The sequence below is a fragment of the Mastigoproctus giganteus genome, chromosome 8 (assembly GCF_048544385.1).
Source record: "Mastigoproctus giganteus isolate SK-2022 chromosome 8, ASM4854438v1, whole genome shotgun sequence".
NCBI classification, from domain to species: domain Eukaryota; kingdom Metazoa; phylum Arthropoda; class Arachnida; order Uropygi; family Thelyphonidae; genus Mastigoproctus; species Mastigoproctus giganteus.
Window position 1 is genome coordinate 41,797,770 of NC_143582.1, and position 27,561 is coordinate 41,825,330.

A 27,561-nucleotide genomic window follows, 5' to 3' on the forward strand; every position below is an offset into this window, starting at 1 on the left:
TGGTCTTTATTGACGAATCCGTCAACCAAATTCCTTTCCCACAATTCATTTTTTAGGGACTCTCGATCTACATCTGAATCAACATTAAAAATTACTAATCTTGGCAACCGACGAAGGGGCTTTTCAACCTCCATCCCAAGCTTTTGTACCTCCGTACACTCTTCGATTTTCTTGACATCGACTTCAGAAGCAGTTTCGATCATTCCCCTTTTATTTCTTATAGGTCGAACTGATACTATCTTGACGTCAGTTAAGACAGGGGCAACTTGTCCCATCAACTCACTCTTAACTTGGTCACTAGTACTATATTTGTCCGCCTTTGCCTTCACTATAATCATTTTATTCTTGGACTTTACCTCACTGGAACTGACAGCCTCTGCATATGATCTTTGAACAGCCACTTCTTTTTCTTTCTGTTCCATCAAAGTGCTCAACTTAGTCTCAAGGAGCACATTTCGAACAGTCAAAGACTGCACCAACTCAGCCAGCTTGTCCCAATATCCCATTACAATATCTAGATCGTGTACACTTGGCTTTTTTAAAGCTGACACAAAAAAGCTTAATTTACTTCTATAAAAATCCAAATTCTCCAATGTGGTAGGTTCTAACATATACCGTGCATATTCCGAGGACTTCTCCTGTGAATCTATAGGTGTCTTCTGTTTTGAACTCTTCCCATCTGGAATTCTTTTCTTTTCAGGTGGTCTACTCAAGACCTCTCCTGTAACTTCTTCAACTGAAGACTCCGAATTCTCCTCGGAATATTCTTCTGATTTTTCCACTGGAGGGACCGGAATCTTTTTCCTAGTTCTTGGCATTATACTCTACAACTTTCTTGACCACTCACAAAATTTTGATTACACGAAATTACAAAAAGAACCAGTCCTAAACAAGCTCTATCTGCCAGCTGAGGGAACAATCACCTCAGCTGCCCAGCCCAGACCACTAGGAGGAAGAGCCTCTTCAAACAATTTGTTGTTCAGGGATCCAAACAAACAGCCACACTATCACAAGACCAAACAAGTCGCAATGATAAAGTTTTGACCAACTAATCAACAAATCATTTGGCACCTGGGCCCATCACAAGGTACTGACAGAATCTGGTGGTTTTCCATTCCGACCATGTACTCAAATCAGGAGCAAGTGGATATGCACTTTATAGGGTTTGGCGGACAGCAATGCTCTGGAGGCTCATCGTTTGTACCACGAAAGGTTCCCAGAACGAAGATGTCCAGACAGGGAAACGTTTGAAGGTATCCATCGCTGCCTTTGTGAACATGGGACCTTTACACCTCGTGCTGCCGACAGAGGATGACCAAGATCTATGACTCCTGAAGTAGAGGGGTAGGCCAACTGCCTAGCCTCCATGCTCACTGATTTAAACCCACTAGATTTCTTCTTTTGGGGCCATTTAGAGTCATTGATGTATTCGACTCCGGTAGCTGATGTGGAAACTCTCTGCAATCGAATTGTGGCAGGTTTTGAGACAATACAAAACATGCCAGGAATTTGGCATCGTCATCACGAGTCCATGAGATGTCGATGTGAGGAGGCCTGTAAGCAGGCAGAAGGTGGCATTTTGAACAATTACTATAAGGTGATGTGAACAGTTAAGTGTCATAGACAGACCTTCAAAACTTGGAAACCAAGCATTTCAGGAACTATGTTGATATAAAATATTTTTATTGTCTACATATGAGGAACTCATTCCTGAAGTTATGCAGTGTATTTTTGAGACACCCTGTAAAGTATATAGTACTATATGTTATAGTACTAAAAATTGAACAATGGGTCTATTAACCTTATTCTATTTACAAAAATGTTTACTTGATAACAAAACACTTATTTTGTCATTTTTTGCCTTTCATAATCATCCAATGGTGTCTCCCATACCAGATACCAAAAGGTCGGCCAACATATCTGGAATCCATTTTCCCTGGTATCTGTTTTTTCCAATTGAGAAATATCTTGGTGAAACCTTTCACCAAGATATTTCTCAAATGGGAAAAACCTTTCACCATGTTCATCAGAGACCACTCCCAAGTTTTCAGGAAAAAAAGGCTATATGGGAATGTAGGAAATGAAGCTTTAACGACAGGTTGCATCCCAACTCTGTACGCTAAAATTAGCTCATCCACAATTTCACTGTAATTTTGTGAGTTCTCGTTGCCTAAAAAGTTCCAGCAGATGTTTTCGAATGCCTTCCAGGCTCCTATTTCTGTAGCATTTAATTTTTTAATGAATTTCTCACCTTGGAATAGCAGTTTGATTTGGGGACCCACAAAAATTCCCTCTTTTATCTTGGCCTCGCTGATTCTAGGAATCAGTGAGGCCAAATATTTTTTTTATCAAACTTAGCTTGATGTGCAATGGAGGTAAATAGATTTTTGACATTTTTCCGGCCTGGTGTAGTTTCTTAATGGTCCACCATTTTTTTTTTTTTTTTTTTTTTTTTTACCCTGTAGTGGCAATCCTTTGCTTAGCTGTCCCACTTGCATAAAATGCAGTGGTATTTAGCGTATCCACCTTGCAACCCAGTCAGAAAAGATACCACTTTTAGGTTGGCACAGATATTCCATTTGTATTCTTGATAGAATATTTTTTGCAAAAGATCTATAGGTTCTTGTATGTTTCCTTCATGTGAACTGCATGGGCCAATGGTATAGATGGATACTTATTTCCATTATAGAGTAACACTGCTTTCAAACTGACCTTGGGTGAATTAATTAAAACGTCCACTGCTCAGGGATATGCTCCAGATATAACTCTTTCATGAATTCCTGGACATTATTACAATAAATCAAAGTACCAACCATGGAATAATAGGTCAATATGTTAGATTGCCTCTTCCTATAAAAAATGCACCTTGACACCCTTGGGCACCTCCGTAGCCAGGTGGGAAGGAGCAGCAGTGCGTAGCACACGCTTCTTGATTAGACCGGGGTTTGAGCCCGTCACCACCAAATACGGAGGATGCAGAAAGGTCAGGGAATGACCACCGCATATCCCCGGAGGAAAATAGCCTTAGTTGTTAATGCTCCTAAAAACCAAATAACAATAACTTGACACCCTTTTCAAGAGGATTCCACTGCTGAAGCCATGGTCCTAGTAATTGAGCTTTGGTTTGGAGAGATCCAAATCTCTGATGAAATCATTCAATTCTGCCTGACTTGTTGTTGTTATGGGGGTTTGACGGCGCATAAGCTGCTGTGGCTATAATGCACCTATTCATTTATAATATAAAGATATGAGAAATTTTTGTAAAATCAGAAACGATTAAAAAGTCCAGTTTGCTTGAGATAGTTGAAAAATTCGGAAATATTTGCCTTGTCACCAATGAGATTCTCTAAAGTTATTGGTTTATCAAGATTTACCAGTGATAACAGGGTTAACGTTCTGTCTTGTCTATAGTACAGGCAGTCAATGAGAATCTGCCTGAGTGATTAGATGCGGCTTTGCAGTATCATGAGTTGAAAATTCTGGATCTGTACTCCTTCTGGGTTCTGCATCTTCTGAAGACTCCTCTTCTGATTCTGAATCAGAGTCAAGTACATAAGTTTCTGGTGGCTTTGGGATGGCATTGTATCACTGTGAAGAACCAACCTTAGAGCAGAAGGTATGTTGGGATACCCTACTTTATGCTTGTATTTTATTTCTCAGAAACACCAGAAATATGATTATGCAAAAGTAACAATCATTTATGAAGTCTCAAGGTTCCAGCCATATCGTCAGAACAGCAAAAGGCATTGATTTATGACTACCTTTAAGCCAGCCTGTTAATATCCTTGAACATGAACTACAAGAAATCTTTGGAGCCCATATTTTTTCATGATCTCCAATCTTACATCAAAAATAGAGTTCCTAGGCTTTTCTCACAAGTTGTGACAGTGGCTTCTGCTACAATTTTAATACCACTTCTATGAAAACATAGTAAAAACTATCAGGCTTATTTCAGCAAGGATGCAATATATTTCCTGTATGGCTGAGGTACGTGCACATAAGAACACAATCAAAAAATTGTAGATTTTCATTTTTAATTTAAACAGTTTATGATTTACACTTATGCACAAAACAACACTTGTTTACAAACACTTGTTCACTAAAACACTTGTTCACTTTGTTTATCACTTGCTCCCTGAAACACATACACTTTTTAAAATACAAAAATGCTTCCTTAGTGCGGAACCTACTCATGTATATACTGGTAGAGAAGTTTCTAGAAGGCTTGCAATGTTTCTAGAGAACTCCATCGAAAATTCTAGAACAGTGCTTCTCAACTTTTTATCATTCACGGACCACCTCAAGCATTCTTTACTTACCACAGACCACCGGGTACAGTTTCTTTACATCTATGAAAAAACTAGTATTGGGTTGACGTTTCAAAAATCCTGTTTTTAGCCACTTATCCATGTTGTTCAGTATACTATACTGTATAGGGCTGATATTAAATTCCTAAAATAAACAATTCCAATCTCAAACACTTATTAAAATATCACTTATTAATTAAATATAATTTAAAATATACTAAAAAAACTCACCCAACATATACAATCAAATAATCACTACAATTTTAACAGTTATTCTCGCACACTAGTTTTGTGAAAACGTAAAAAATACTTTACAAATACACAAAAACAAATCCAATACATATTACATACTTAGAAGCTGGTGATCGACTGTGACAAATGAAAGCTTGTGGCCTCACCAAAAGTGCGCTGGCTACACACAATGTCTTACATTGTAAGCCTTACATTTGAACCAGGAGTCCTTACATTGTAAACCTCTTGATTTGCAACGACAAAGTAAACAGTTTATTGCCAATTTTAATTTTATTTGTGATTATATTTTATACTTACAATAAAATTTACCTTCCCACGGACCACCTACAACCAACTCATGGACCAATGGTGGTCTGTGAACCGCAGGTTGAGAAACACTGTTCTAGAACCTTCCAGAAACATCCCAACCTTTCTTCCACACAACAATATTCTAGAACATTCTGGAACACTCTCAAATGTTGTAAGAAGCTCCTGAATGGTCCAGAAATCTCTTGAATGTTCTAGAAAAAAATTTAAAAAAAGAAATAGATAAAATAGATGGAAAAGATGATTAAACCAACTGCAGGTCTTGGTTTTCAGACATCAACGTATAATATTTGAAAACTGAGGGCAGTGATTGCTTTTTAAGCACATATCTGAGTTTATGAACATATTCCCTATGAGAATCTGCATAAATTTCCTCCCTAAAATTATTTCAGGGAGGAAATTGATGCTGACCAGTGTAATTAATTAATCTGACTGCTCTCTTTCGGATAAAGTCTAGGAAGACAGGAGAGAGAGGTTTTGGAGTGCACCACCCTAGAAGAGGAACAATATTCCATGGTATGGCAGACTTCACATTTGTATGGAGTAAGTGCTTCAGAGGAAGCAATATTTGTGATATGCTTATGCCAAAGAAAGAGATTAGAAGTTTTGGCGATTTCAACAAAGATATATGATCTTCTCTAGAAATCTAACTGTTCATGATTATGAGCACAGGAGTAATTTGTGAGAAATAACACAAAACTGACTTTTATATCTTTCATCACCTGAAAGAAAAAAAAAAAAAACCATAAGATGGAAACTTATTTAGAAGATGTCTCTTTGATAAGCAATCTCAACAGCATTAGAAATATCAAGAACAACTACTTCAGTTTCACAGAACTTTTCTATTGAATTTGTCAAAAGATGAGTAACATAAGCCATGTATCACCTGTGGATCAACACTAATGGGATGCATATTACCAATCATTATTCAGGTGGAAGGTCGTTGTTGTTGTTATTATTTGGTTTTTAGGAGCATTAGCAACTAAGGCCATATTGCTCCGGGGATATGCAGTGGTCATTCCCTGACCTTTCTGCATCCTCCATATTTGGTAGTCACGGGCTCGAACCCCGGTCTAATCAAGAAGCGTGTGCTACGCACTGCTGCTCCTGCCCACCCGGCTATGGAGGCGCCAATAGAATGTCATCCAGATAACATAAAAGTTGGTGGTTCAAGGATTTCTACATTACACTGGAAAGCACAGAGGTAAATGCAATGAGACAACAAATGGATGGGAGGGATTTGTTATCCTTTTTAGGAACTGGCTGAATAGGAGCAAATATTCATGCAAAGGGAAAAGCACCAATGGAATAATGGGGTGCAAAAATTAAACAAAACAGAAATAAACTCTGGAGCACAAAACAGAAATAAACTCTGGAGCACAAAACAAAACAAAACAGAAGTAAACTCTGGAGCATGGAATAGAACAGAAATCTGGAGAAATTACATCAGGATCTGGGGCCTTTTTGGCATCAAGAGTGTCCAAATTCATTCATTTAATGTCCTTATGTTAGAAGACCACTGGAGGCATTGAATGGAATGTGATTACTCTGTAAACAGGTAATTTACAAATGTCATCGATGAATAAGTTAAAGTAATCATATACACACACACACACACACACACACACACACACACACACACACACACCATTTTCACAGTACTTGTCCCTGTGCCTTGAAAGGTTAAGTAAAATATCATGTTTGAACTGATTCTGTCATATATGCAAGAAGTCAAAATAAAAAATACTCATCCATGGTGCTGGGCAACAATGCTAAATAATACATCAAATTGAAGTTTTATTATATTTATTTAAATTTATAATAATATTCATTTCCTAAAAGTACAGAATAAGTCAGAAGCAACTTCACAGATTTTATCCATTATAATTTTTTATACTTGGAGAAAATTAGTACAAACCCAAATCTGCAGTGTAAAAGCAATTATAAATTTCAATAGGAGTTCCAGCAATAATGCACTACACATTCCATTGGTAAACTCTTGCAAGGTGTCTGTAATATAGCTGGTGTAACTGTTCAATCAACAGGTGATCTTTTACCTAAAGTTGTTGACCAATTGACAAAAGAGGGATTATATGTCTCATCCTTAACATAAAACAATAGAGAAGTCCAGTAGCATCAGTAGTGACAAATGATGCAAGGAAGCAAGCTTATACAGCATCAGCCAAAAAAAAAACCAAAAATGCCAACTGCCCATACTCTCTTCTAATAATTTGTCTAACTTTTCTTTAAATTTATTCAAACTTCTCACTTCCACAACACACAATGGACGTTTGTTTTACCAATCAACTGCGCTCTAGCTGAAAGAAAATTTACACATACCTGTCTTGCAACCATCCTTCAATTTAAATTTATGTCTCCCTTCCCTGCTGAATGAGCTACAGATGCCATCAACATTTCACTTACAAAATCAATTAAACACACCAATTTAAATCTCCTCACAGGTGCATAGTTTCTAGACACTGCAATTTGCAGAACTGCAGCCTTCCTTAGTAATAAAACTCTTTTATTCCTTCATTAATCTTGTTGCTCTTCTTTGCACCAGTTCCAACAGATCCTTTCTAAAATAAGGCCACCATACCTGTATTCAGTACTCAAACAACAGACTAATTACCTCCTTATCCATGCTTGCAAAATTCCTGTATATCATTAACAAAATTTTGTGAACTACCTTAGCAGCCAATCTGCAAAAATCAAAGAACTTCGTGTCTAACTGCATAATTAATCCCAAGTCTTCATTGTTCTCTACTACAGGTGCAATGGTAATCCCTATTCTGAGATTACTGGTACTCAATATTCAGTACCTTGCATTTGTTACTGTTAATCTTCAATTGCCACTTCTCAGCCCACTTGCCTAATTTTCCTAGATCTTGTTACAGTGATATACCCTAATTACTGTCATAAACCAAACTTGGAATCATCTGCATATTTAGACATTAAGTCTGCCATTCCTTCATCACTATTATTAATAAATACTGAAAACAAAAATGGACCCAGCATTGAACCCTTAGCAGTCCACTTATAACATAAATCCAATAAGAGCAATGCTTATTGATAAACACTCTGTCTTCTCTTACTGAACATCCCTTTATCCACAACAGTAGCCTGTCTCTAATGCAACACTGTTCCAATTTGCATACAATAGTCTTTCATGTAGAACAGTCAGCTTTTTCTGAAATGTGATGTCAAAATTATTTTTTGCGTTCAGTTATTTTGCTACTGCATCATAGTATCCAGAGTGCTCAAACAAGATTGCCCCTTAACAAATCCATGCTGTGACTGCTGTATAACTGCGCTCCTCTCCAGATGGTCTGTATTTCTTCTTTAAAAAATGCGTCCATTGTTTCTCCTGCAACAGAACTTAAGGTTACAGTTCTATAATTACTCGCTTAACTTGATCCCCTTTATGAATTAGGGATTTTCACATCTCTAAAGGGACCTCTCTTGAACCCTTGCTTATTGTTAGCTTTAATGATTTCTCTTACACTTCGCTCTACATCATCATCATTCATCAGCCATTCAATCCACTGCAGGATGAAGGCCTCTCCAGCAACTTTCCAGTTCCTTCTGTTTTGTGCAATGGCCATCCATTTTCTACCCACAAACTCATGGATTTCATCTGTTCATCTCCGTTGTTGTCTTCCAGGTTTTCTCTTAGCTCCTCTTGGGTACATTCTGTTATTTTCTTAGTCCATCTGTCATCATGTCTTCGAGCTATGTGTCCTGCCCAAGATTTAGTTCTTTAGTTTTGATTAGAATGTCCTTTACTTCAGTTTGCTGCCTAATCCATGTGTTTCTCTTCTTATCTAACAGTCTGATTCCCAATGTAATTCATTCCATTCTTCGCTGTGTTGTTCTCAGCTACTCTTCCATTCTTTGCTGTGTTGTTCTCAGCTTCTCTTCCATTCTTTTGGTGAGTGCCCAAGTTTCACTTCCATAAGTCATGGTGGGTAGTATACAATGGTTCATTATTTGATGTGTCAGACAAATTGGGATATTGCTCCTCAGTATGTGACGGTATTTCCTGAATGCTATCCATCCAAAATTTATTCTTCTCTTGTTTTCCATCCATTTATCACTATTACAGCTAATGACTTGTCCCAGATAAGTATATGACTCCACCTTTTCAATTACTGCTCCTTCAATCATTATATCCCTTTCTGTGGCATACTTTTTCACAATCATTACTTTTGTTTTAGCCATATTCATCTTTAGTCCAAAATCCTTACTAACTCTGCATAACAGATTAAGATTTTCCTCTAATTCTTTGGGATCGTGGCTTATTATCACAATGTCATCTGCAAATCGTAAATGGTTTAGGTACTCTCCATTCACATTAATTGACTCCTTTCTGTGACCAGTCTAATCTTCTGAAAGCTTCCTCAAGGGCAGCAGTAAACAACTTTGGAGATATTGTGTCTCATTGTCGAACTCCTTTCTCAATTTTAAATTTATTACTGTCTTTGTCTAGTCTAATAAAGGAGGTAGCATTCTCATATATTTTCTTCAAAATCATAATATATGGGGCATCTATGCCTTGTCTTTCCATTGCCCGAAACATTGCCTTATGCTGTATGGTGTCAAATGCCAGGCATACTGGTGTTTTATATTCATATGTGATCCACAGTTGAGAATCCTGTCCTAAAGCCAGCTTGCTCTTTCGGTTGATTATCATCAAGTATTCTTTCTAATCTGTTAGTAATGACCCTTGTGAACAACTTGTAGATGTGGGATAACAAGCTAATTGGTCTATAATTTCCAATTTCTCATTTATCTCCTCTCTTATGCAGGAAAGCTATGATTGCATTATTCCACTCCCTAGGCACCACACCTTTTCTAATGCATTTTGTGAAGAGTCTTACCAGTTTTTGTGTCATGTCTCTTCCTCCCAATTTTAACAACTCTACAGTAACTTCATCTTCCCCCGGAGCTTTCTGCTTCTTAATTTTATTCAACGCATGTTCTACCTCATCAGAAAGGATATCAGGTATGTTGTATCACAAATACATATATAGTTATAACCCAGTTTATTAACAAAAACAAATTATAATAAAATATAATAAGATAAAAACCAGTAGCTTTCAGGACGCGTGTCCCTTTGTCAACTGACAAGTTAATACAAATTTTGAATACAATACAACGAGCAAAGTGGCACGTTAATCATGCGTCATTGTTGTTGCACGGACGTGTGCTGCTTCTACGCCACTGATCATCCAGCAATAAAACGGTAGTTTCCAGGATGGGATGTAGACGCATGCCTTTCTGGCGATTTAATGCCTTAGGATTGTTTATTATGTTGAGTGACTCTAGCCATAGGCGGTGGCGAAAGTGTCGTGAGTGGTCCACTATCTCAAAGTCGCGTTTGGGGTCAAGATCGTGGTTGGTGGCCCAAAAATGTTCTGCGACCACGGACAGGTCAGTTTCGGCAAGCCGGATTGCTCTGTCGTGTTCCATGAGGCGATCTTGGAGACGCCTTGATGTCTCCCCTTTGTAGCAACTGTTACAGTCTCTGCAGGTGATACGATACACCACATTGCTGCGTAAGACAGGTGTGACAGGAGTCTTCACGTTGGAGACAAGTGACCATAGGTTCCTGCAGGGTAATTGCACACATTTGATGTTGTAGCTTCTAAGGACCTTCGAGATGCGTCCTGACACTCCTGGATAATACGGAATGTAGGCGGACGATATACCGACCTGCTTCGGAGGTCTTGGGTTGGATGTGAGTTCTTCTGCCTGTAACAGGCATCTGCTTAATACCTGGGTGGATAACCGCATTTGGTTAGGTCCGTCTTCACACGGGAGATCTCGTTACGTCTAATTGTGTCATTGCTGGAATGGCTCCAAGCCCTGGAGAATAGGGTGCAGGCAGTGCTATTGAGATGGCTTGGTGCGTGGCCAGACCCGTAGTTGGTGAATTGACCGCACCACATGGGTTTGCAGTATACTGAGGTCACTAAATGTGGGCCTGCGCGATGTACCAGGACGTCTAGAAACGGAAGCGAACCATTCACCTCTGATTCTATGGTAAACTTGATGACATTAGACAGAGAGTTGAGATATTCCAGCAGTGCAGTTTCAGAACCCCGTGGTATTATGGTAAAGATATCGTCAACGTATCACCTGGGTTCTGGTGTATCTGCTCCTCTAGGTCTTCCATGACGATGTTAGCTACTATGGAACTGACAGGGGCATCCATAGCAGTGCCATGTACTTGTTTGTAAGTGAGTCTTCAAAGGAGAAGATGCTGCTTGATAAGCATAGGTTGAGGGCGGTACAGATGTCATCAGTGGATAGTGATGTCCTGGATTGGAGGCTTAAGTCGTTCTCGAGGAGCCTTCTGGCGCAGCGCACGGCCTGTTGGACGGGAATTGAAGTGAATAAAGAGACCACGTCAAATGATGCCATGACAGAGTTGTCAGGGATTGAAAGGTCCTTAATGAGGTGGATGAACTCACTGCTATTTTTAAAGGTGTGCCTATAGCGTCTTGCTGCAGTACCCCAACGTATGAACTGTTCAAACATATCACGCGCCTCCTCTCACCTCTTATAGGTAATACATCGCACACCGTTAAAATAGCAGTGAGTTCATCCACCTCATTAAGGACCTTTCAATCCCTGACAACTCTGTCATGGCATCATTTGACGTGGTCTCTTTATTCACTTCAATTCCCGTCCAACAGGCCGTGCGCTGCGCCAGAAGGCTCCTCGAGAACGACTTAAGCCTCCAATCCAGGACATCACTATCCACTGATGACATCTATACCGCCCTCAACCTATGCTTATCAAGCAGCATCTTCTCCTTTGAAGACTCACTCTACAAACAAGTACATGGCACTGCTATGGGTGCCCCTGTCAGTTCCGTAGTAGCTAACATCGTCATGGAAGACCTAGAGGAGCAGATACACCAGAACCCACCTACACCTATTACAACATGGTGTAGATACGTTGACGATATCTTTACCATAATACCACGGGGTTCTGAAACTGCACTGCTGGAATATCTCAACTCCCTGTCTAATGTCATCAAGTTTACCATAGAATCAGAGGTGAATGGTTCGCTTCCGTTTCTAGACGTCCTGGTACATCGCGCAGGCCCACATTTAGTGACCTCAGTATACTGCAAACCCATGTGGTGCGGTCAATTCACCAACTACGGGTCTGGCCACGCACCAAGCCATCTCAATAGCACTGCCTGCACCCTATTCTCCAGCGCTTGGAGCCATTCCAGCAATGACACAATTAGACGTAACGAGATCTCCCGTGTGAAGACGGACATAACCAAATGCGGTTATCCACCCAGGTATTAAGCAGATGCCTGTTACAGGCAGAAGAACTCACATCCAACCCAAGACCTCCGAAGCAGGTCGGTATATCGTCCGCCTACATTCCGTATTATCCAGGAGTGTCAGGACGCATCTCGAAGGTCCTTAGAAGCTACAACATCAAATGTGTGCAATTACCCTGCAGGAACCTATGGTCACTTGTCTCCAACGTGAAGACTCCTGTCACACCTGTCTTACGCAGCAATGTGGTGTATCGTATCACCTGCAGAGACTGTAACAGTTGCTACATAGGGGAGACATTAAGACGTCTCCAAGATCGCCTCACGGAACACGACAGAGCAATCCGGCTTGCCGAAACTGACCTGTCCGCGGTCGCAGAACATTTTTGGGCCACCAACCACGATCTTGACCCCAAACGCGACTTTGAGATAGTGGACCACTCGCGACACTTTCGTCACCGCCTATGGCTAGAGTCACTCAACATAATAAACAATCCTAAGGCATTAAATCGCCAGAAAGGCATGCGTCTACATCCCATCCTGGAAACTACCATTTTATTGCTGGATGATCAGTGGCGTAGAAGCAGCACACGTCCGTGCAACAACAATGACGCATGATTAACGTGCCACTTTGCTCGTTGTATTGTATTCAAAATTTGTATTAACTTGTCAGTTGACAAAGGGACACGCGTCCCGAAAGCTACTGGTTTTTATCTTATTATATTTTATTATAATTTGTTTTTGTTAATAAACTGGGTAATAACTATAACTATATATGTATTTGTGAACTATGGACCCCAGTACTCCAGGCCCGTTTGTTACCAGGTATGTTGTATGTTACTAATTTGCGATCCATCTTCCCCACTGCTGGCATCATTCCCTCGCTCCTTGTATAACTCTTTATAGTAGTCGTCTGCTATTTGAATTATGTCTTCTCTGCTATTCATAAGTACACCATCGTTATTCTTCAGTTTCATTATCATTTGTCTTTCTGTATTACTGCTCATGGCTGCTGATTTAAATCCTTTGTTTTTCCTTAATGCTTATTCTACTTTTCTTGTATTAAATTTTCTTATGTCCTCTCTGCGTCTCTTTCTAATGGCTTTGCATAACTCAGTATACTCAATTTTCTCCCTGTCTGTGTTTTTCTTGTTCTTCATTTGTCATCTTCGGTTCATCATGACAAGTGTTTCTTGACTGATATTTTCTTCTTTGGATTTCTTTTTACCTATAGGTTTCTTGGGCTTTATCACTTTCAGAAAATTGTAATATTCCTTGTCAATATCTTGGTCCTGAACAGTCTGCAGAAGCTCAAACTTGTACTTAAGTTCCAATACATACTGTTTTTCCTCCTCTTCTGTTATCTTAAAGACCTTTGTATTATTTACTTGAGTCAGTTTTTTCCTTTCTTTTCTTACATCTATATCAAGTGTGTATCTTACCATTCTGTGATCACTTCCGATGTTTACCTTGTTCAGGACAGTAACATCATTCACGATATATAGGATGAAGTCGATTTCATTAGTTAATCCATTTATGCTCTTCCATGTCCACTTTCTGTTCACCCTTTTCTTGAAAAAAGTGTTCATTACTGACATTCCTCTAGATTCTGCAAATTCCACAAGTCTTTCATCTCTTTCATTTCTTTCACCAATTCCAAAATTTCCTATAGTTCCCCTCTTAGTTACCATAAAATCCTTTAGCTGCCTGTCAGAATTTGATATACTTCTATAATTCCCACCCCTAAAATATTTTTCATATGTGAATATTGATGTAAATTTATCTATTCTGTTTACCAGAAACATAAACAGGAATATCATCAATTATATAGTGGACTAATGTGATTCATCCCTTTCCTTTTACTGTTAACAAAAATAGAGAAGTCTTTGCTACTTTCCTTTGGATTCTTTGACAGACACTTCCATAATCTGCCTTAGCTTGCCCACCCCCCATGACTTGATTGCAGACTACTTTGTACTTATTGTAGATTTCTATATCCACTAATAATTTATACCATTCCATATTTTTCATCTTTACCACTAGTCTTATCAGTTCATCTGACATCTGTTTAGGTCTAAGCCTTAAACAGTATCTCTTATACAGTATGAAAAGTATCTCCTAGTAGAGCATAAATAGTAGAATATAAAAAGTATCTCTTAATACAGTATCTGTTAATTTGTATACAAAGCTTAGCAACTTTTATGATTAATTTCCTAAATGCTTCTCACATAGAATTTGCAGCTAGTAACATCATCAGTTGATCCCACTGAAAAGAATTTAAAAACTGTCTGGAACCGCTGCAGTCATCTTTATGCAAGCAAAATCCCCCCTTTACTTTTGATAGTATATATATTTAAGTAGATCCCACAACAATACACTGTGATGACTACCAATTAATGCCTTTTATATGAAGGATACCAACATGATAAGCCACTGCTGATAATCACATCAAGAGAAGTGCTTTGTCTCTCTAACATGCTGGTGTAGAAAATAGTCATCTAATAAATCAATCCAGAAAAGTCTTGCTATTATGTGAGTGACCAACCCACAAATTCCAGTCAATAACTAAAACATTAAAACACCCCATTATAAGACATTATGATTTACTGGCACATTTTATTTATCTGTGCAGCTGTTCATTATACTCATTACAGTCATTTGGCTTATAGCAATACAACTATTCTAATTTTAGTTTTCCCAGGGCTTATAATCACACTTAACTAACTCTATTGCATTTCCCACCCACATCAACTGAGTATAATGCCTTAGATTCTACGTGCTTCTCAACCAAGAGCATACTTCTTTCCCCTCCTCTCATACACATTTTAATGATCATATTCAAATTCCGTATCCCTTATATTTGAGTAGTATAATTCAATAGTTTCCAATATCCCTACAATGTCCAAATTTGATGACTTAACCTAATGCAGATAATTAAAACTTCAAATTAATCAAATATATGCTGTTTTTACTCTTAATTACCCTAACATAGTCCATCTATTTGCTTTTCTCATGAGGATTTTCAGCAGGCCTTGTAATCTCTGATACCACACTCTCTAGGTTGTTGTATGTCTCAGCAGAAGCAGCATAATAATCACTTTCACCTCTGCTTTTGGTGCTGTTAATCTTTCAGTCTATGTATTTTCCCCTAGCTAGTAGTTTTCCAACCCACCTAAAACTGCATTGCACCAGCAAATATTCTTGCACCACAGCTATTTAAGTGTATCCCATCCCTGTAAAAACAGTCTGTTCCTGTTAACAAGCATAGATGATGCTGAGAAAAATTCTATGCCATGAGCCCTTTTCCCCAAGGCCAAACTGACTGACAATGCTCTCAGCATATATTCCCTCATAATTTCTGGCAAAAACATTCAAATTTAATCCTAACTCATGACTTTTTTCCTGAACTTTGCACTAAACCTGTTAAGTAAATCCTCTGATCTCCTATTCTTAATACCATTAGTACATGTACAATTTATTCTTCTAAGTTCTCAGCTGTTGCACGAAACAGCTTGCCAAGTGATGCAAAATTATAGCTTCTTTGGTTTTAAACCAGTATCATGTCATATAGTGAGAGTGCTTGCTTGCCGGCATTGAAGTATACTTCATTATACTGTAATGTGTAGTGCAAAGATTCAACTTCAGACAAAACTTCTTCATAAAAGTATGATGCTAGTGTATAATAAATTTGGTCAGCGCCTCTGTAGCCAGGTGGGAAGGAGCAGCAGTGCGTAGCACACGCTTCTTGATTAGACCGGGGTTCGAGCCCGTCACCACCAAATACGGAGGATGCGGAAAGGTCAGGGACTGACCACCGCATATCCCGGAGCAATATGGCCTTAGTTGCTAATGCTCCTAAAAACCAAATAACAACATAACAACAATAAATTTGGTCATTTTTAAATTTCGTAGAATTAAAGGCAAAACCTTCTAGGCCTTCTCTCAGTGTTACAGACATTGCTTTTAAAACATTTCCAAACCCAGTACACAAATGTGAAAAAGAGTTCAATGCTACAGCTTTTCACCAAAAAAAGTTTGGCAGTGTGAGATGCATCCAAAACACTGAAGACATACACTTCCACTGCAACAATCAAATGAAGCTGAAGGTCACTTAACTTGATCATGCTATTGCTTTTCACCAAAAAATCTTGTAGTACTATTAAAACCTTCTGAAAATACAACGTAAAACAGTTCACCATCGCTTTGCTTCTGTGCTTATGATGAAATCAGAAATCTTCAACTGTTTCTTTATTTAGCAATTCATTCTTAACACCACACCTGTCCATACTAATTTCAGTAAAATCCTGAAAGGAGATGGTAATAGTTGTTATACAGATTACTTTGCAACCAGTGTAAAACCATGATGAATTCTGAAAAAAAACGATACAATATGACATTATGTTGGCAAAAATTTAGGGACTACTAAGCTACAAAAAAAAAAAAAAAAAACACAATAAAAAAACACAATAAAAAAACCTTACAACAACCTTTGGGCTGATGAATGATATGTTTTTCACTACTGAGGAAAATTGAAGTGCAGATGAAAGTTACTATACTATTATTTATAATAAATGTTTAAAAATTAATAAATATTATTTATTTATTATTTAAAATTAAGCCACAATATTAAAATTTGTGAGGATTAAAATTTGTTTCTTGTGAGAGCCTTAACTTTAAAAAAATATATATTAATACATACAAAAAAAACAAATTTGTAAAGGAAATAAATCTATACTAAGCACAAAGCATTTTGTGACTTTGTATTCAGTATAGATTCATTTATGATTGGTGATTTACTTTACTTCTGAAATATTTCATAGGGATCAATTTGTGCTAGTTCTATTATTCTCAGCATGCAAAATAAATGTAAGATATTAAAAAAAATATACAATTTTATTACATAAATATGCTGCCTAAATTCTGCTACTTTATGATTCTAGCTTGTCCATATTTATTTGTCCATATTAAATAAATTGCAGCAGTCTGAAAACATTTCAATTTTATTCAAATGCCTAGTATTAGAATAAAGAAATACTTATTTTCCTTGGAAGAGCCTGCAATTAAGCTAGTTTTTTTTGCCACTTAAGATTTGTTTGGGTAAAGGCTGACAAGATTAATATACTGCAGTATACAAATAAAACTTTGTCTTATACCCATAGTTAAAAAAAAAAAAACTTAAAATTTAAAAAAATAAAGAAATGCAGGCTTTCCATTTAGGAGGGCTAGATTTTAACATTTTGAAAATATTTGTAAATTGTTACAGAATATTACAGAACACTTTCATTCTAGACAATATATTTTTTTTTTCTTAAAAATCAAATCCTGCAGTATAATTTTTATTTGGTTTACCATCTTTTTTGTTTTTTTAATAGTAATTTGCACCACTTTTTATATGGGTTTCAATTCCAATCAGAAGTAATCCTGCATAACATATTACCTGGCAGGGCACACAGCAATTTCATGGAAAAACTAATTATTGATGACAAATTCAATCAGCCTGCTAAAGGGGGATGGCACATACATTCATATCTGTTCAAGGGGCTGATAGGGCTGACAGTTCACTTGCAATAATACTGAGTCACAACCAAAAGAACAGATATAAATATTTTGTAATAGAAAGCTGTAACTGTTGAAAAAAATTTAAGTAAAATAATCTATACACATCAAGAGGCATAGATAAGAAAATAGTTTGTAAAGGAATAAGCGAAGTTTACCTCAATATGATACGTAGAACACTTCCGTATGATACTCTCCAGAAATTAAAACGAAAACAAATAAAAAAATCTTACATTACAATAAGAAATAATTAACGATAATTAAAAATCAATTTAATGCAATAAAAAATTAATTTAACGAAAAAATTGCAAAACAATTTTCCTTCCTTAATGATAATGTATTCTCACTTCCTGGAGGTAATGATAATTTATTCTCACTAGATGTTACCTCATTATATACGAATATAAAAGTCGAATACACATTAGATATTCTTTGGGATATGTTAAATAATAACTCAATACCGATTAATTATACGAAGCTTCCTATTAAGAAAATTTTCCACTTAAACTCTTAGTTGAAGCCAACTATATCACCTTTTGAGACAAAGTATACAAAGAAATTTTTGGTTTGTCAATGGGATTAAGCTTGAACAGCCTAATATCGGAGATCTATCTCTCAACGATTGAACGTATACATTTGACGCCTTTTCTACCATGTATCACATACTATGGGAGGTATTTAGACGATGTTCTGGTCATTACCGATAGTAGCACTATCCAAGACATTTTACATTCATTTAATAATATTCATTCTAGACTCAGATTTACATTGGAGAGGGAGAATACGGAAACTAAGTCATTAAATTTTCTAAATTTCACGCTTACTCGGGATGCGAATAAAATTCAATTTAACATCTATCGAAAACCTACAAACACCAGTATGCTTCTGCATTATAACAGTTATCACCCGTTCACCTACAAAAGATCAATTATCTTTAATCAATTTCTCAATGCTTATAAATATTCAACAACAGAAACTGTTTTGGGCTCAGAAATACAAATATTAACCAGCAGATTCTTAAAACAGGGGTTACCCACTTGCTACAATAAACAGAATTAGGGTACAAGCTAAGGATAGAATACAAAAAAATACACCAACCAACAATAGTAATATCAAAAAATACTTTATTTCTGTCCCATATGTTGAACAGTGGCACAAACAATTTAACAAATTCTTTTAAAATTGTAGCCAAGCCAATACAGAAATTACAAACTATATTGAACAATCGCTCAGTCCTTTCCTCATTCGCAACACAAATAAATGACCTGGTATACAACATTTCTTGCAGTGATTGCGACTAATCTTATCATGGTTCTACATGGTTTCCTCTGAATTTTCATGTTAACACGCAGCCTCAGAATTAGGATTTCATGCCATTAATGAAAAACATACTTTGTTATTTAATGAGGCCAAAATACTTAGTGTCTAACGTAATTATCTGAGACTATTAAATGCAGAAACCGTCGAAATTAAATTACATGAGAATTCTGTTAATGTTCGCCGGCCATATCTAATCTCTGACTCATGGTCCTTTACACGCATATGCGAAGACAAATAATCCCTATTTAAGTTCCATGCTTACCCCTATTCAGTAATTTTCATTCCTGTGATCATGACATACAGTCGAAAAGTTGTCACCTTCAGGAAGGAAAATTGTTTTGCAATTTTTTCGTTAATTTTTTACTTAATTTTTTATTGTGTTAAATTGATTTTTAATTGTTAATTATTTCTTAATGTAATGTAAGATTTTCGATTTTTTATTTTTGTTTTAATTTCTAGAGAGTATCATATGGGAGTGTTCTACGTATCATATTGAGGTAAACCACTTATTCCTTTACAAATATTAATATCAACGTAGAACATATTGAGCATTATAGCTCTGGTTCATACTATAAGAAAATAGTGAATGACTAGTAATGTCTCACCCCTCCAGAATAAAGCAAATCAGTGATATTACTAACTAAACAAAAATCTAACTGGAAAAATCTGTTAAAACATAACATGCCTAAGAAAAAGTTTGTCAACTACTCAGTATAAGGCACATACCATACCATGCCTGCTGCTCTCCTTGTACTTCAATTGCTAAGCCAAAGTCTGCAAGCTTAACAGCAGCTCCTTTTGCTTTACTTGCTAAAAGTAGGTTCTCTGGCTAGCAAAAAAAAAAAAAAAAAAAGAAAAATTGACAATTATGATTGCAGTGGTGGAAAAGGTGAACATGAGAATGGCTAATGGCCTGCTGATTAAAAATTACTCTGAATGCAACTAGGCAACATTTAGAATTTCTAGTCACATCAGACTTAACAAAAAATTTTATAAAAATAAAGAAACAAATGTTAGAGAAACAAATCCATTTTAATATTATTCTTTCAAAATATAACAGAAACTATTTTCCATAACCAATTAACTTTAACTCTCCGTTAACCACATCCCATGAGACCCCTCCAAGTAATAAAAGTTTCTGGAAAAATGCCATGTAGCAAAAACAATTCTTAGAATCAGTAATTTCATCTCCCACTCCTACTGTTTCCATCTGACATTTTAAATTTTCAGTCAGCTTCTAAGTATTACACTTTTATAAAAAGAAATTCAAAAGAAATTTTTAAATGTATAAAAATAAATTCAAATTGATTCAATGTCCAAATAAAAATTAAGGTCAGTTTAGTGAAAATTTATAGAATTTCAAGAATATTTTTAATATTTCACAAAAAAAGCAGGTAACCATGGTTAAAATGGTTACAGTTTACTGAAAATTCATAAAGTTCCAAGAACCATTAATGATCTGAAACAAGATGGCATCAAAATTAAGGATTTCATAAGAAAAATGGAGATAACCAACAGAATCTTATCTTGAAGGAGAAACAATAAAATGTCCCCCCCCCCATACACACACAATTCAATATTGTAATGTATCAGAGGCTCAGAAATTCCTTTGGTAGGGCCAATAGTAACAGAGAACAACAATGCTATGAATGCAAATTGAATGGTGATTTCTCTTGGAAAGCAGGTATAGGATGGGTGAACAAAATTAAAAAACTCTGCATGGAACTGAAGAACGTATTACTCTGGGGGTGAAACTTAGTTCAGACAGTGTAGCTGTATTTTCTCTTTCAGGAGTGAGTACACTGAACATGTGGAACCTGAAGTGTAAGTTTTCTGGTAGCAACTGGTTCTGTGAAGGAGTTTCTTCATGGAATTTTGAAAATTTGTAAAAATAAATACTTTGTATACAAATACTTTTAAATATTAATTTGTTATGAGTTGGATGTTCAAAATTAAAGTGAAATTATTGTCAAAAATAAAAATAAAATCAGAAATTTAAAAAAAAAAAAAGTGTTATTTCTTTTTTATATTTATTTATGTGATAATATCATCTATATTTATGTATAACATGATTAAATTTCATCAGCGTTGGAAATGAATTTCAGAGAATTTCAGCATTTATAAAACCAAATCAGACAACAATGGCTGCCAAGTGCAATCTCCTCCTCTAATTTTAAAATATTTTTGTGCTGCCATCTATTATACAGTGTCGACAATTACTTGGAAACACAGATAAGAGACGGCAACACTATTGAAAGATTAAGATAATTCATATATAAATGGGCACAATATTTTAAACATATTTTAAATGTCTTGAAAAACATACAGTATATATATGTGTATATACTGTGGGACAGGTTATGACAAAATTGATACCTCAAAGAGAGGATTAACTTGGGAACAAGTGTGTAATTGTGACAAAAATGTTCACAAAAATACTTGTCTATTTCAGGCAACCTTGAAAAACTTTAAAACTTGAAAGAAACAAATCACAACATAATATTATGATGTTGATATGATGATTTATCAAACATTTGCTTGTAGAGATAAGGATATAAAGCAACTGTAAGACCACACTTCAAATGCTGTGTACAGGCATGGAAACTGTGCCTTAAAAAGGGGATTGATCTTCTTGAAGGAGTCCAAAGGATGTTCATATAAGAAAAGACTGAAATGTGGTGTGTGGAGTTTGGAAATTCAGATGAGATTTGATTTGACCACATTTCAAATACTGTGTCCAGGCATGGAGATTGCACCTAAAAAAAGAAGTTGAGATCTTGAATGGGTCCAAAGATAGGTGACACAACTGGTGAGACTGATAAAAGGGTGCCCTTATAAAGAAAGACTGAAATGTTGGGTGTACAGTTTGGAAACTCAGATGAGATCTGATTATTTAGAGGTGATTTTATTGAGGAGTATAAGGCTCCCAGAGGTGAAAGTAAAATGAACAAGGGTGACATATTAACTGTTTACAAATTAGCATTAGTAAAGGCATACGATGCAAGAAAGCAAGCTTATGCAGCATCAGCCAAAAAAACCCCCTGCCATTTCACCCCTCCATTTGTTCCAAATGCCTGTCCAGCTCAGCCTTAAATTTATTTAGGCTATTAGCTTCCACAACAAAAGATGTAAGCCTGTTCCACCAATCAACTACCCACTGGCTAAAGGCAAATTTCTGCACATCAATTCTACAACTATCTTTCCTCAATTTGAAACTGTGTGCCCTTGGGTTCTTAGTCTGAGCTAGGGGAAGAATCCCATTAGCATTCAGCTTGCTCAACCCATTCACAGCCTTATACACCTCAATCAGATCACCTTGCAGGTGCCTACTCTCCAGGCGCTGCAATTTGCAGAACTTAAGCCTTTCTTGGTAGGAGCACCCCTTTGTTCTCCTCACAAAACTTGTTGCCCGTCTTTGTACTCATTCTAGCAACTCTACCTTCCTAAAATGAGGTCTCCAGACCTGTACACAGTACTCTAGGTGTGGCCTGACCACTGCCTTGTATAATGGGATAATCACCTCCCTGTCCCTGCTAGCAAATTGCTATATATCATTGACAAAACTCAATGACCTGCCCTGGCAGCCCATCTGCACTGCTCAGCTAACTTCATATTTGACTCCAAAATTATCCCCAGGTCTTTTTCACTTTCCACTTCCCTGAGAGTAGTATCACAGAGTTGGTACGTTTCACTTCGGTTATCACTACCCATATGCAGTACTTTGCATTTGTCAATGTTGCCACTTCTCAGCCCACTCAGTTCTCAGCCGAACTTATCTAGATCCAGTTGGAGTAGCATACTGTGTTTACTGTTGTTAAGAACCCTGCCAACCCTTGTATCATCTGCAAACTTGGACATTAAACCTGATATACCTTCATCAATATCACTGATAAATATACAAAACAACAATGGGCCCAACACCGAACCCTGGGGAACTCCACTAACAACATTTATCCCCGAAGAGCAGTGTCCACTCTCTGTAGTCGCCCTTGATTACCACTCTCTGTAGTCTCGCACTCAACCATCCCTTTATCCATTGTAGAAACTTACCCTTAATACCATACCTCTAGAATTTGTACAGCAGTCTTCCATGTGCAACAGTATCAAAAGCTTTCCTGAAATCCAAGTATATGATATCAAAATTATTTTTGGCATTCAGTTCCTTTGTGACCACATCATAGAATCCAATCAAATTTCTCCCACAAGACCTCCTTTAACAAACCCATGCTATGCCTTAACTATTACAGCAGTCTTGTCTAGATGATCCTGCAATGCTTTTTTAACCAGTGATTCCATTATTTTCCCATAGGCTTCTGTGTCACCTGATACTTTATATGCATCCCATACATTCTTCTTCTTCTCTGCCACGAGCCTCATTAATTCATCTGACATCGATTAAGGCCTAAACTTTGAACAGTATTTCTTAGTTGGAATGAAAAACCTATTAGCCTCCAAAATTAAGTCCCTGAAGGATTACCATTTAGAATTCAATGCTGGTAACATCATCAGTTGATCCTACTGTAGAGAATTTAAAAACTGTCTGAGACCACTGTAGTCACCTTTTCGAAAGCAAAAGTCCTTCCCTTTACCCTTGATGGTAGTTACATCTTTAAGTAATTCCCACATCAGTACATTGTGATCACTGTCACCCAGTGGTTCCTTTATCTGCAAATTCCCAATACACAAATAATCACTGCTGATAATCAGATCAAGAGTATAACTCCCTCTGGTTGCCTCTAATTTTATGGATGACTAGAAAACAGTCATCCAGCAAATCCACAAAAGTCCCGCTCGTGTGCGAGTAACCAACCCACAAGTTCCAGTCAATATCTGGAAAGATCCTATATAATATTGGTGTAGATACACCATAGTTTACCCATAAATTTGAACTCCATATGTAGTGTAAAAGGCATCGTTTTAATTGTATCTCATATTGTGGTTGCCTTCACAATGAGATATCTGGTATTGCAGTACTCCAAATAAATAACGCTTCTCTAGTAGAGAAGACTGCTCTTATTTATTTTCAGTGGATACCACTACCCAGACGATTGTTTCGAAGCTATTTAGCTTCATCATCAGTGAGTGGGCAGGTATCCTGGTAATGCAACATGCCATCACAGTTGCGAAGTTATTTCCACAATATGAAAGATGCCAAATGGTGTATGAATAGTAATGCACAAGGCAAAATCTTTGGGTTTAGGTAATTAACTATATAATATTGGTGTAGATACACCATAGTTTACCCATAAATTTGAACTACGTATGTAATGTAAAAGGCATCATTTTAATTGTGTGTGTAGGTGCCTCCGTAGCCAGGTGGGAAGGAGCAGCAGTGCATTGCACACGCTTCTAGATTAGACCGGGGTTCAAGCCCGTCACCACCAAATACGGAAGATGCGGAAAGTTCAGGGAATGACCACCGCATATCCCGGAGCAATATGGCCTTAGTTGTTAATGCTCCTAAAAACCAAACATCAAACATCATTTTAATTGTATCTCATATTGTGGTTGTTCAAATATAGTTCAAATTTATGGGTAAACTATGGTGTATCTACACCGATATTATATAATTAATTACCTAAACCCATAAGAAATTATGCCTTGTGCATTTCATCTTCTAATACATTACTATTTATACACCATTGGCATCTCTCATATTGTGCAAATAACTTCCCAACTGATGGCATGTTGCATTACCAGGGTACCTGCCAACTCACTGATGATGAAGCCAAATAGCTTCGAAACGATCACCAGGGTGGTGGTGGTATCCACTGAAAATAAATAACAGCAGTCTTCTCTACTAGAGAAGCATTATTTATTTGAAGTAATTCAATGCCAGCTATCTCGTTGTGAAGAAAACCACAATATGAGATACAATTAAAACAATGCCTTTTACCCTACATAGGTATTTCCAATTTATTGGTAAACTAACTTGTATCTACACCGATATTATATAGTTAATTACCTAAACCCATAAGAAATTATGCCTTGTGCATTTCATCTTCTAACAAATTATTGAATAACCAGGGGCTATAAATTCAAATAAATAACAACTCACTTGCTAAAAAAAAAACTTGCAGGAAGTTTTCTTTTAGCAAGTGAGTTGTTATTTATTATAAGTTACCTCCATGGGTGGTTGAGGCTGATAGCTTGGGAAAATTTAAAGTTAAGCTGGACAGGTACTTATGTGACAAGGAAAAAAAATAGGTAGTTTATTATTATTTATTTTTTTTAATTTTTTAAATTATTTTTTTCCAGTGCAGCAAAAGCCAGGGCTCCCTTGCATCATATGGCTAATATGGCTTGCACCATACAGCTAATGGAAATCCCTGACTTCCTTCTACATCTTATGAATAAAGTAAAAAACCTAGAGCATAAAAAAAAAAAAAAAAACGACATGAATGAATTAATTTTTTTTAATATAGAAAGCACAGATGCAAAAAAAAAAAAAAAATATATATATATATATATATATATATATATATATACGGTTTTTTTTTTTTTTTTAGATTGATCAAATACAGCATACTTGTGCCTAGAAGATAATATCCCACATTAACAAAATTAACTAAGTAGTATAATGTACTAGAACCTATAAGTCCATTATAGCATATTAATTTATAGCTTTATAGCTTCAAACACATTATACCTTGAAAAATGTATATTTTCATGTTCCCAAGAAGTAAAGTAGGTAAGATAGACAGCATTAAAATATACAGAAAATACAGGCATTGCTGTACTTTCTGTATTTTACCATCAAACTGTGACATAATGAAATTTGGTCAGAAGAACAGACCTGTTCCTGTTGCCAAAAAATTCAATATACTCTTTTTAGCATTAGTAGAGGCATATGATGAAAGAAAGCAAGCTTATGCAGCATCAGGCAAAAAAAAAAAAAAACCACTTCCACTTCACCCCTCTGTTCGTTCAAAATACCTGTCCAGCTGAGCCTTAAACTTATTTAGGCTATCAAATTCCACGACAAGGGATGGAAGTCTGTTCCACCAACCAACCACCCGCTGGCTAAAGGCAAATTTCCGCACGTCTATCCTACATCTGTCTTTCCTCAATTTGAATTTATGCCCTCTCAGGTGATTATTCTGAGCTAGAGGAAGAATCCCATCAGCACTGAGCATGCTCAAACCATTCAAGGCTTTATACACCTCTATCAGATCACCTCGCTGGTGCCTAGTCTCCAGACACTGTAATTTGCAAAACTTAAGCCTTTCTTCGTAAGAGCACCCCTTTGTTCCATTCACTAATCTTGTTGCCCTTCTCTGTACTCATTCCAGCAGCTCTACATCCTTCTTGAAATGAGGCCTCCAGACCTGTATACAGTACTCAAGGTGCAGCCTGACCATTGCCTTATACAAGGGAATAATCACCTCCCTATCCCTGCTAGAAAAATTCCTGTATAGCATTGATAAGACACCATGAGCTACTCTTGCAGCCCGTCTGCACTGCTCAGAGAACTTCACATCTGCTTACACAATTACCCCCAGGTCCTTTTCATTCTCTACCACTGTCAGTGTAGTACCACAGAGTTGATACGTTCCTCTGGGGTTGCTGTTTCCCATATGTAGTACTTCACATTTGTCAATGTTAAACTTCATTTGCCACCTCTCAGCCCATCTGCTCAACCTTTCCAGATCCTGTTGCAGTAGCATAGTGTCAATAGTGTCCTTGACAACCCTGCCAACCTTCGTATCGTCTGCAAACTTGGACATTAAGCTTGATATACCATCATCAATATCATTTATAAATACAGAAAACAATAATGGACCCAATACTGAACCTTGAGGGACTCCACTAATAACATTAGTCCACGATGAGCAGTGTCCATTAATTACCACTCTCTGTCTTCTGCCACTCAACCATCCCTTTATCCATAGCAACAATTTGCCACCAATGCCACAATGCTCCAATTTGGGCAGAAGTCTTCCATGTGCAACAGTATCAAAAGCCTTTCTAAGATTTTTTCAGCCTGGACTGTACTTGTTAACAGGAGAGATTGCTTCTACAGGGATGGGATACACTTAAATAGAAAGGGTGCAAGAATTTTTGCTGATGCTGTCGAGGCAGTGTTAGGTGGGTCGGAAAACTGCTAGTTGGGGGGGATACAAGGACTAATAGATTAACAGTAGCCCCTGGCAGAGGTGGAAGTGATTCTTGCACTGCTTCTATTCAAATGAGCAGAAGTCTGAAAAACAAGATGCAGGATATTTCAGAGACTGCTGGTAGTCATTGCGTTACAAGTAAACACATGGGTTGTGTTAGGGTAGCTAAGAATAGAAACAGGTGCATGTATACCTGCGTGTACACCAATGCTAGGAGTTTGGTAAATAAATTTGATGAATTTGAGGTACTGCTCAAAACATCAAAGGCAGATATTGTTCGGATATCAGAGACGTGGTGTCACACAGATATAAGTAATGCGGAACTGGAATTTGGGGAATACAATGTATATAGAAAGGATAGACAGGACAGGAGGGGAGGAGGGGTTATGCTATTAATTAA

The 27,561-nt window shown here is 37.0% G+C and overlaps 1 protein-coding gene across 4 annotated transcripts in view; it reads right to left on the reverse strand.

The window, feature by feature from the left end:
- The window catches only part of LOC150081484 (calcium/calmodulin-dependent protein kinase type II delta chain-like), a 645,695-nt gene that overhangs the window by 358,362 nt on the left and 259,772 nt on the right, over positions 1–27,561 (reverse strand). For all 4 annotated transcript variants that reach the window (XM_090379918.1, XM_090379916.1, XM_090379917.1 and 1 more), the window contains exon 7: positions 19,771–19,873. In XM_090379918.1, the coding sequence (XP_090236044.1) occupies positions 19,771–19,873 (103 nt within the window). The remainder of the gene's footprint in view (positions 1–19,770; positions 19,874–27,561) is intronic.